The sequence below is a fragment of the Myodes glareolus genome, chromosome 3 (genome assembly GCF_982192425.1).
Source record: "Myodes glareolus chromosome 3, mMyoGla1.1, whole genome shotgun sequence".
Classification (NCBI taxonomy): Eukaryota; Metazoa; Chordata; class Mammalia; order Rodentia; family Cricetidae; genus Myodes; species Myodes glareolus.
Window position 1 is genome coordinate 2,484,427 of NC_142028.1, and position 11,985 is coordinate 2,496,411.

An 11,985-nucleotide genomic window follows, 5' to 3' on the forward strand; every position below is an offset into this window, starting at 1 on the left:
CTTGATGAGTTCACTCTCAGCAAAAGGTGTTTCTGGAGAAGCATATGGTTTACTGCCATCCTGGAGACATTAGGCAACTGTTCCTAGAGAGAGATAAGAAGGCAAGTGGCCAGGAAATATATGTATGTATGTATGTATGTATGTATGCATGCATGCATGCATATATATATATATTGCTTAATATATATATATTGTTATTAATGGCCTTATGAATAAGAAGCGTCATTAACTGCCAGAAAGAATGGGGATGGGGCAGAGAAGTACCCTGGTTGTACAGTAGAGGCTCAGGTATATAAGTGAGAATAAGAGCAGATATGCCCTTTTAAAACCAGATTTTAGTTGGTAGGTGTCCTTTTGAGCCAGAAGAGGTGGTATTAATGGTGAAGTCCTAGGAGCTGGTACAGCTGTTGGCATTGTCTGGAAGACCCTTTGTGTGTTGGTCTTGGCCTAGAATAAGCTTGAAAAAAGGTGGAATTAAATTAGGCTCTAGAGACTGTTAGTGGTTTTTTTGTTGTTGTTGTTGTTACCCAGATCTGATTTTTTGATAAAGCAGTAGAACTGTTTTAGTAACCTGCAGGTATCTGTAAGACAACTGGAACATGAACATTTTAGACAGCTATTAAAGGGAATTGAGAACTCTGAATTTTAAAGATACACCTGAAACCTATTAATCCTAGACTAGGAAGCCTGTAAAAGAGGCACACCTGTTTGCCTTTTAGTAGGAAACTTAACAAATGAACTAATGAGTTACCAGTACCTTAAGTCATCAAATGCTATTAGACAGATCTAAGAGGGATAAATGAGCAAAAATGAGATAGCTTTTTTTAGCTATGTAGGCAATCCTAAGTCTCCTTGTAATCTTTGGAGAACACCAGCCTTACAAGTAGTACTTGCCCTTAACTGCTGAGTCCAAGAAGCCTGAAGATTTTTCTGTGGGGCGGAAGATTTAGTCTACTTGTCTTGACTAGATGAGACCATCAATTACCCAGTGTAGCATCCAGGAAGCTGATAAGGTGAAAGGCTGCTTTTTGCTGTGTTGGTGGCTTTGCCATTCCCAAATGCAAGCCTCCAGGCGGAAGGACTTTTGCAACCATGTATCTTCTTGGAGAAGCTATAGGATGCTGCAGGAGCTGTCATGTTTTTGTATTAGAAGCCCTTTTGTTAAATGCCATACTCTCAGATCTGTAAAGGCACTCGAGAATTGGGTACCATTACCAGTTAGTTATATTTAAATTAGACATATAAGTGAAATTTAGACATGCATTTTGCCCAATTACTTATAGTTTACCAATGCTAGTAAATGTAAGAATATTAAAAGGAATATTTTAATAAGTTAAAGAATATTGCAGGTGGAATGTCTCCTTGGCAGGTCTTGTACACCTGGGTACCCTTATCCAAAAATGGAGCTGAGGTTAAAATGGTGGCTACCCTCGTGTTTGTATTTTTCCAGAGTTGTTGTAATCTGGAGTTATAGATTTTACAGATTTTAAAACATGCATACAAACGCACAGAGAAATAAGACAAGCATATTCTGGAAACAAATATATGTACATATAGACATAAAAGCATAGTGTAGCCACATTATTTTAACAGAAAGACAAATAAAACATTTTTAGGAACCTGTGTCAGCTGACCAACTTAAAAATATTAGTGTAGGAAGGCAGCAGAAGACATGGATACATACAGATGATTCCATTAAGGACCAGATTAGCTGATGCTGTAAGAGGGAACAGAAATACAAAGACAGAACACCTATACAGTTTTAGAGTAGAAGGACGGGGGAAATGGATCCCTTGTAGAGAGTTCCAGCTTGAGACAAACAGCAAACAGCTAGAGAAGTGGGGAGGGCAGTGGGAGCAGGAAGAAGAGTGGGAGTGAGCACATAGCATCCAGAAACCATGGGCATATGGGGCCTTGTTTGTTTTATGTTAGGTGTTAGATAGGCCCAATTTAAAAGAATTTTTGTAACAGGCAACCCAACAGCATTTGGAGATCTGGCTTTGAATTGCAAAGTCTATGCCAAGTCTCAGGACTCAGTGCCTACCACAATGTACCCACTGTGATAAGACTTGAGTCAAAAGCAGAGGGGCATAAGAAATGTGTGGGCAGACTTCTCTGTTCCATATAATCCCACCTCAGTGAGGACTACTTCGCTGCTTGTGGGGTTGGAATCAACAGAGTAGAGACAAACAACAAACATAAACGTAAACAGGCCCTGAATCCTAGAGGCATGTACCTGAGAAAGGGGAAGTCACCCAGATGAAACTAGTCTTAGTCGGGCAGGGAGCATGGGTGAGAAGGGTGTTTTCCAATCGGAAACCCTGGGCCAGTGAGGAAAACAGACCCACACCAAGTGGGACCTCCAAATGTTAAGTTTTTTTTTCTTTTAGGTAAGCCTCTCCCCAACTCAATAATCCAAATCAGACTGAATTAGAAGAAACCAGGGTTTAATGGATGCTGGTGCTCCTGGGTGGCCCCAAATAAAACACAGACAGGGGAAAGAACTGGAATGACCATGGAGAACCAAAAAGACCACTGAAGAAGAAAAGGGAGAGACCACATATTTGTTCTCAGGGGTAGGGCAGTTTAAATAACCTGTGGGAGTGGTGTTGACCCTACCTTGGGAGAGATCACCATTTGGTGGGCTTTCTTGGAGGTAGAGTCTGAATTGCATCCGCGGAGGGGCCTTGGATCCCCAGTCCAACATTCCAGACTCTTTTTAAATAAGGATGTTAGAGGCTGAGGTGATGTTCTCAATCAAACAGCTTTTACATACAGTACTCAATCTCCTTTCAGTTTTGGGGGGACTTTGCATATTTGGTCATAACACTGGAATTACTAAAAGCTGATATGGACCAATCCAGTTGACAAGAATGTAACTTGTCTCCAACTGGGTCAAAACAGATGCTCCTGATTAGTGCCTCATTATTCTCTCCTTACTTTTGCTCGGCCTTTCAGTCTTCCTGGACCCTGACTGTCTATGCCCAATTTCAACTTGAAGCAGCTACAGAAAAGAATACATCATCCTTGTCCCCAAACCAGGATAGGAAAGGGCCAAGTCAGAGATTTTAAATTGTAGAATGATCGGTGGGTCGCTTCCCACTGCCCGCCTCCCAGCTAGCTTTACCCCTGAAATAATTACACGGAAACTGTATTCTTTTAAACACTGCCTGGCCCATTATCTGTAGCCTCTTATTGGCTAACTCTTACATATTGGTCTAACCCTTTTCTAATAATCTGTGTAGCACCACGAGGTGGTGGCTTACCAGGAGGATTCTAACCTGCAGCTGTCTCAGAGAGGAGAGTCATGGCAACTGCTTCATTGCCTTCTTCCTCCCAGCATTCTGTTCTGTCTACTCCACCTATCTAAGCTGCTGTCCTATCAAAAGCCAAGGCAGTTTTTTTATTAACCAATGAAAGTAACACATAGACAGTTAACCCTCCTCCATCATTAAATAATCAAAAATGAATCAAAGATATGATACAAGTTACAAATCCAAGGGGAGAATGAAGGTTCCAAGAATAAGAATATAAAAATATAGATCCCAGAAATGTAGAAATAAAGGAATACAAAGTTGTAAGCTGAAGAGAATGAGAAAAGACTGTCAGCAGCTTTCTCAGCATCTTAAGGATTAACTGTTAAGATTGGGATACTCTGCTTTACAACCCAAAGCTCTATTTACAAAGCCGAACTATCTCTCTACAAACTGAGAGCTAGCCTAAGGATATGAGCTGAGTTAACTTTTTTTAGGACATAGATATATGACCTCTTAGTTATGCATTATCCCTGCTATGTGAAACTGGCAGCATCAAGGGGGAGAGCACAGGTCTTCAGTAAATACTATCTAGAAGAACCAAGGAAGAAAACAGATTAAATACAAACACTAATTTAACTGAAAAACTGTGTTAATGAAAATTGTAAAGGAAGGCAATGTGTATCTGAGTTTTACTCCAAGATTGAAAAAATTCCTTTGTTCAGACCTAATGCTTGGTAGAACTTTCTATACTATACGTAGGTAGGCTCAGAAACTGACCTTTGACACAGCTTTACAGCATTTATCTCTGCCTATGGTCTCAGCTAACTGATAAGCTTTTTGTGCCCCATGGAGGTTTTTCATTTTATTTATTTTTCATTTTTTTCCCTGGGATCTGGTTTCCAAAATAAAGTTTGCTTCTGGTTTATTAGACTATGATGGTTTGTCCCCATCTTTGTGTGGCCCCCATAGACCCAACAATGATTTTTCTAGAATTTGTTAAAATTCATGGGGTAGTTGGAAATGAAGACTGCATGTAGATTCTATTTAAAACTTGTTCTGACACTGTATTAGACCATTTCATTTTGGAAAAATATTGATGAAGTATACTAGTTTGTTTTCTACAACTTAATTTCAGATGCAAATTTCTACTCCTTAGGAGGAGGATATTATTAAATGCTAAGTTTTATTTTCTTTCACAGCCTCATTAAAACTTTTGTTGCAGGAAATGAAAAGGAGAAAACCAATGAAACTATTTCCTAGTATATAGTGAAATGGAATCCAGTCCTTTCAAATGATAACTTATGCCATGTCCCAAATCTTTCAATTCCTTTGCCATGCTCACTTCATTCTAACCTACTAACTCTTTCTCATGGATATACCTAGAAAACAGCTAGGGAGCTCCATGAACCCAACTAGAACCTCCGCAGGCAGGCAACAGTTTTGAAACTCAGTCTGTTTGTGGGACTCCTATAGTGGGATCTATACCTGGTGCATGGACAGACGTTTTATAAACATATCCCATGTGGTGGAATGCCTTCCTTAGCCTTGATGCTGCAGGTGAAGCATTGTGCAGCTTCAATGGAATATGCCAGATCTTCTTGACTCCCCATGTGAGACTGTAACCTTTCTGAGGAGTAGATGGTGGTGATATGGGGGAGGAATGGAAGAAGCAGGAGGAAGGGAGGAGGGGAAACTGTGATTGGTATGTAAAACCAATAAGAAAGTCAATTTAAAAAAAAATTCATATTTAGCTTCTCTAGGATCTCGAATAATAGGCTCAAAGACCTTTATTTATGGCTAGAAGCTAATTAAGAAGGTGAACCTGAAGAAAATCATGTACTTATCCTCCTGGAGATTGGAAATAGACAAGAGTCCCAGGTAACCTCGGGTGCAAGGGTGGGTGGGTGGGAGGGTTGTTGGAGGGGAGAGGGTTAGAGAGAAGGGACTAGGGGAGGAATGGGGAAAACTTGGGGGACTGAGACGGGGGGAGGGAGGAAGGATGGATATGGGATCAGGGAAGAATATATTTCAACTAAGGGAGTCATTTTAGGGTTTACAAGAGACTTGATTATAAATGGGATCCCAGGTCCAAGGAGAGATCCCCAGATTATTCTCTGGACAGAGGAGAGGGTGCCTGAACCGGACTTGGCCTATAACCATACTGATGAAGATTTTGCTTATCACCATAGTTCCTTCATCTGACGATGGATGGCGATACAGACGGAGACCCACATTGGAGCACCGGACTGAGTACCCCATGGTCCAAATGAGGAGCAGAAGGAGGAAGAACATGAAAAAAAAAACTCAGGACCGCGAGGGGTGCGATCACCCACTGATACAAGGGGACAGATCTAATAAGAGTTCACCAAGGCCAGTTGGACTGGGACTGAACGAGCATGTGATCCAACCAGATTTTCTGAATGTGGCTGGATTCTCTGAATGTGGCTGGCCCGGAGCCTTTCTGAAAAGCCATTGACAATGACACTGGGACTTGTTTCCTCTGCATATACTGGATTTTTGGGATCCAGTCCGTTTGGATACTCACCTTCCTGGACCTGGAGGGAGGGGGGAGGAACTTGAACTTCCCACAGGGCTGGAAGCCCTGAATGATCTTAGGGATGGAGAGGGAGGAGGAGGGGGAGTGGGGAGTGGGAGGGTGTTGGGAGGAGGGGCGGAAATGGAAACTTTCATAATTTAATAAACTTTGAAAAAAATAATAAAATAATTCATTATGTAAACCAATTCAGAATAAAAATAAATAAACCTAAAACAATATGGCAGGTGTATTCTTTAGTTTAAATGAATATTTTCTCCATATTATGGGGCTTTTATTGAGTATGAATGTGCTTTGTGGAATTATAACAAAGGCACAATTATTTCTTATACATACAGTAAAAGATAGGATTGGGAACTGAGCAAGAACTTTGAGCATAAGAGGAAATATTGTTTCATTAAAGCACTACGACTGTACAGATAAACAAATGCCAATTCATTCTACAGAAACTAATTTAAAAATCCTGTCTTGAAAAACCAAAAACTATAAGAAGTCAATTTAAGGTTATTATTTTTGTCTATTGTTTATTTGTATAGCGTACAAAGAGAAATCTCAATAACATCACTAAATAGTATCAGTTATATTTAGAGTATCTATTCTATCTCTATGATTGAAGAGTTAAAATAAAAGACTTTATAGGAACAAAGCTATGATTTAAAGTCAATAGCACAATACAATGTATACATGATGAGTTTGAGAAATACAAGAAAATATTGTGCCAGTGTAGCAAACATTTCTTAGAAAAAAAAAGAAAAAAGAAATTAAGCTAATGTTGTGTTTCAATAATCAATATGAGAAATTGCAAACCAAATATCCCTAATGTAAATAATTTTTGACATATACAGCAAAGGTGGAGTTATTTGAAGACTGTCAGTAAGATCTTAAGTATATCAAAAATTAAATTTCAGTTTAAACATAGTTAGACATAGAAATCATATGCTAGCGTTCCTACATGTTATATTCAAATTAATTAATGCTTTTTTGGGATAATGTTATACCTAAGGTATAGGTATAGGTACCTTATACAGGAATGTCCTGTATAAGGTACAGGACATTCATACATTATATAAATATAAGCCAGTGTGAGCTTTAGGTTTGCTCAACTCAGTTTTTAAAATATGTATTTTTCATGAAGCAATTTTTCTTGATCAACTTTCTCATTGCCTCTTTTACGTCTTTGTTTCTCAAGCTGTAGATGATGGAATTCAGCATGGGAATGACAATGGTATATAATGTTGATACTACCATGTCATGTTCAAGGGTGTAGTTGGAACTTGGTCTCACATACATAAAGAGGATTGTCCCATGGCAAATGGACACTCCTGTTAGGTGAGCCCCACATGTAGATAAAACTTTCCTCCTCCCTTTAGCTGAATTAATCCTCAGAATGGCAAACAGAATGAAACCGTAAGAGACTAGGACAACGAGGATGGTGACTAGCTCAATGGAGCCTGCGCAGTAGAAGAGAAGAAGCTGATTTAAGTGAGTGTCAGAACAAGAAATTGCAAGCAATGGAGGAATATCACAGAAGACATGCCTAATCTCATTGGATCCAGAGAAAGAAAGGCTAAAAGTAGCCACTGTGTGTATAGTAGCATGTAAAATTCCACCAGCATATGAAACAATAATGAGTGGCACATAGACCCTGGGTGACATCCTTACTGTATATAGAAGTAGGTTGTAGATTGCCAAGTAGCGGTCATAAGCCATTGCTGCCAAAAGGAAACATTCTGTGGTTCCAAAGGTAACAAAAAGAAGCATCTGCATTGCACATCCGACAAGTGAAATGGATTTATTTTTTGAAAGAAAATTTACCAACATTTTGGGAGTCAGTACTGTAGAAAAGCAAGCATCCAACAATGACAAAACAGTTAGAAAATAGTACATGGGGGTGTGGAGCCGTGAATCCTCAATGACCAATGTAACCAATCCCAGATTTCCCATCAAAGTTACAAGGTATATTGCGAGAAATAGTATAAATAAGAATATTTTCATGTCAAAATCATCTGTGAATCCCAGGAGTATAAACACTGTGATTTCAGTCACATTGTTCATTTGAATTTTTTCTGCATTCTGATCTGATGGAGTTTATTATCATTTCTGGTTTTACTTGCAGATTCTAAAAGCAACACCCTGTAAATTTTAAGTCAACAAAATCATGCACTCATGGTCATATTTTTAAACATCATTTGTCTTAATTGAGACAGTTATTAAATACAATGAATCTGAGTAGATGCATTACTTTGTTTAAATAAATTAAAGGAAGGAAGGTTATTTTTCTGTTATTGAATAAATTTTCAGGTTAATAAAATAGCCAGTGCAATTTTTGAACTCCAATTGCCTCCACCATTCAAACACCTTCATTATTATATTTTATTAAAATTCAGAGAGCCTCAGTATAACCAAATATGATCAATAGAGTTGTGATTAACTGAGAAAATCAAATGAGAATCATTTAGTAACTGTTCTCAGTTAACTAGAAATGAAGTAGTATGTGTTCCCATTTCTGTAATTTGAGCCAGATTTTTTCACTAGAGCATCTGTACTTCTGTTTTCTTACACTTATTCCTTCCCATGAGCATGGGCAGCTCAACGAAGGACAGAGATCAACTTCTAGAGAATGGATATTCTTTGAAAGTTCCTTTCTATAAATTGTTGTTGCTGTTAACTTGTCACAATTTATTCTGTCTTTCAAATTAATACTAATGTTAGAATTAATGATTCATATGCTACTTATTATTAATGAAAATTCCTTGAAACACTTATGTTAAAAATTAATTCACAGTCACATCACAGAAAATATTATGGCTCTGAGAGGGTTTATGAAACACTATGAATAATAAGTCATTCAATAAATACCAAGAAAATTTATTCACACATAGTAATTTGTTCTTGAAGTAGCAAAACCAAGATACATGGTGCAAACTTGTTGTTAGTGAAATGTTAATCACTCTTCTCTGAAGAGAATATTTCTGATGTTGGAATGAAGATATTAAATTCCACATCATTTCCAACAAGATTTTCTTTTCTTTTCTAGGCAGCACTAGATCTCATAGGTGATTGTGAACCACCATGTGGTTGCTGGGACTTAGAGAGAGAACCTGTCACCATGAAATCAATCTCCTACAGCTCTAACGACCTGCCACAGTAGGATGAGCCTACAGCCCTTAGAGTGACATGACCACAGTTTATGGGGACTACTTAGACATGAGTGTACCTCTGGCTCTCTGTTCAAGCTATGCAGGACTCTGATAAAGGTTAGAGGGAGGGATCACAGGATCTCTTTGTTCTTCTTCCCAGTGTGGCCACAATGAATATAATTCCTTTTCTTGCTTTTTTTGATATGAATTTGGCTCACTAGAATGGGTAGCTGAACTTGACTACTTTGGCCACATTCTGTGACACCAAATTTATAAACACCCATTCTGAAAAAGGAAAGTCAATCAAGAATGATGACAAAATGTTTAGAATTGGGAGACTTTTCTTTTAGCAAGACATACTCACCTACATTTATCTATCAGAAGAAACTTTCTACTATTCATTCTAAATATCTACTATATCATTTAATACTAAACCTACTGTATTTTGTCATACAGAACCTTCAAACTGAAAAGAAGGCAGTTAAAAAAGCAAATAAAAATTATTCCTAGCTTCTAAAGTAACATTTTGTAGAATATTTTTCTAATACATGGAATCAATGGATTTGTAAGTGTAGAGATATGAATGAAGAAATGAAACACTAATTATTTCTCATATATTTCTAGTACTATTAACTTTAAAATGAAAACAAAATTCTAATTTCATGGTAAATTAAGACAACTCATACATTATACAAAGGCATATATCAATAATTTTTAAATAAATAACAATATATGTATGCACATGTTTACACACAAACATATATATATATATATATATATATTTGTTAGGATGTGCCATATGTGGACTGGAACCAGGGTGCCAGAGTTGGAACTGCTTGAGCTGGTTGTGAGTTAACTAATGCTGGTGTTGTGAATTGAACTCTGGAAGATCAGTAAGCAATCTTAAAAATGGACACATCTCTCTAATCACTGAATGCTTATATTAATAGAAGAACTTATATGATATCAGTTAAATATATGTACTGGTGTGTGTGTCTGTGCATGCGTGTGTTTTGAAAGAACATTATAAAGAAGATTGCATTTATTCTTAATAATTTATACTTTCTTACACTATAGTTTTAAAATATTTTGAAATGTATAATTATTTTTGAGAGTCCAGAGCACAATATGAGTTAGGCGAATAAAAATACATGAAAATATAAACTATGCATTGTTTATTTCTAAAGGGTCCTTCAGCTAATAGGTGACTAATTGGTGGGTATCTCTATAAAGTACTCTTGGACATGTTAATTGATATAAAGAAAAAATTTAAAATATATTAATAGCCATTATTTTTTTTTACGTTTCAGAGAAGTAACTATTATGAAAACTGTCTCATTGTAGCAAATATGTAATCCATTGTAAAGCACTAGAGGGAGGCATGACTGATAATAATTGAGGAGTCAAGTGCTTCTCCAATGAACTTAAAACACAAACAAAAGCACAAAGGTTTCTGCCAAATATTTTAGGAAGCTAGAACTAGAGTGTGTGTGTGTGTGTGTGTGTGTGTGTGTGTGTGTTGTGTGTGTTTGACATTTTGAGAGCTGGTATGATGCTGAAGATTTTTGAGAATTTTTTTACAAAATATAATGAATTAGAAAACACAAAACACTGTACATAAAAAAGACAGCATTCCTATGGTATTGTACAAGGGAGAAATAAGTCATGACAGCAACTACTGTCACTAGAGAAAGATATACAATATTCATTTTCTTATGTACATATTTAGGTAAAATCATGCTAAGAAACTGATTCAGTAGGCTTTAATAGTTAAGAAACCTTGACTGACTGAATTACAGAACCCAATAAGGTCACACATTTTATAGCAAATTCAGCAATCATATACATTTTTTCCATGAACTCACTTAAACCTCTCATAACATAGGAATATTATTTCACTAGAAAAAGCATAAAATCAAACTCATACATATTCAAATTATTTTGCAAATCAGATTTTGATTTGTACAAATTTTCTAACTGGACAAAAACTTCAAACTTGAATTAGACACCCAATGAATAGAAATAATACTAAAAACCTCACTGGCTAGAAACAAATAATTGGTTTGTGTTTTTTAATTATGAATATATCCTTTAATATTTTTCTCTTGTTCTGCAATCCTTTCTCAAATGTGTTCAAGGAAATCCCTAACTTATATCTGTGCTAGCAGTGTATATGGGACATCTTGCTTCTTGTTTGGCTATGTAGCCCTCTATCTATACTTTAAAGATAGCACACACACTTCAATTTCATATGAAAGATTATGTCTTAAAAATATTTTACATGCAATAAGAAACATTTCTTCTTACCTTCAGAAAGTAATTTTTCAGTCAAGGGAGGCAAGGTATAAATACTACATATTCCCTCCTTACGCTAGGCCTTTGAGTTCCCCCAAACTCCTCAGGGACTTCACTAGGAAGAACACATTGAAGGCATTAGGGACAGAACAGTACCCAAGTGTCATCATTGTTTCCCCCACAGTAAGCAAATGAATAACATTCAAAAATAAAATTTCATTATAGACAGATACAAATGGCTATAAGGTTGCAAATTAGGCCATGTAACCAATTAACCCTCAATGCAAAAAGCATATGCTAAGGATAGAAAAATAAATTTAATGATTTAAAACATAATTATAGCTCTGGTTCTGAGTCATGGGCTCAATAATTCTTAAGCAATCCAGCTTCCTCTGTGAAATAGAATATTTATCTCTTATTATTCTGTAAATATCTATGAAGATATATAACTATAGTTTATAATAGAATATATAACCTTCCAATAAAAATTATTAACTAAACATGTAAATTTATAAACATAGCTCTAAGTCATATGAGAGAGATTTATTTTTATTGTTTTCCGTTTATCTTGAATTATTTTAAGGCTTGGCATCATTTTCCTCTTACTCTTGGCTTTCTCAGGATCTGTCCTTCACGCATCCATCACAGCTGCTTACAAATGCTAATAACTCCATCTGTGTATTTTATGTATACAAGGGATATTACTTTAATATTACTGAAGAAATATGAGCTACCTCTT

The 11,985-nt window shown here is 36.6% G+C and overlaps 1 protein-coding gene across 1 annotated transcript; it reads right to left on the bottom strand.

The window, feature by feature from the left end:
- Positions 1 to 6,915: 6,915 nt before the first annotated feature.
- Positions 6,916 to 7,872, bottom strand: LOC125399381 (olfactory receptor 5T17). Its single transcript, XM_048432828.3, has one exon. The coding sequence runs from the start codon at positions 7,864 to 7,866 to the stop codon at positions 6,916 to 6,918; it is 951 nt and encodes a 316-aa protein (XP_048288785.3). The 5' UTR covers positions 7,867 to 7,872.
- Between the last annotated feature and the right edge of the window lie 4,113 nt (positions 7,873 to 11,985).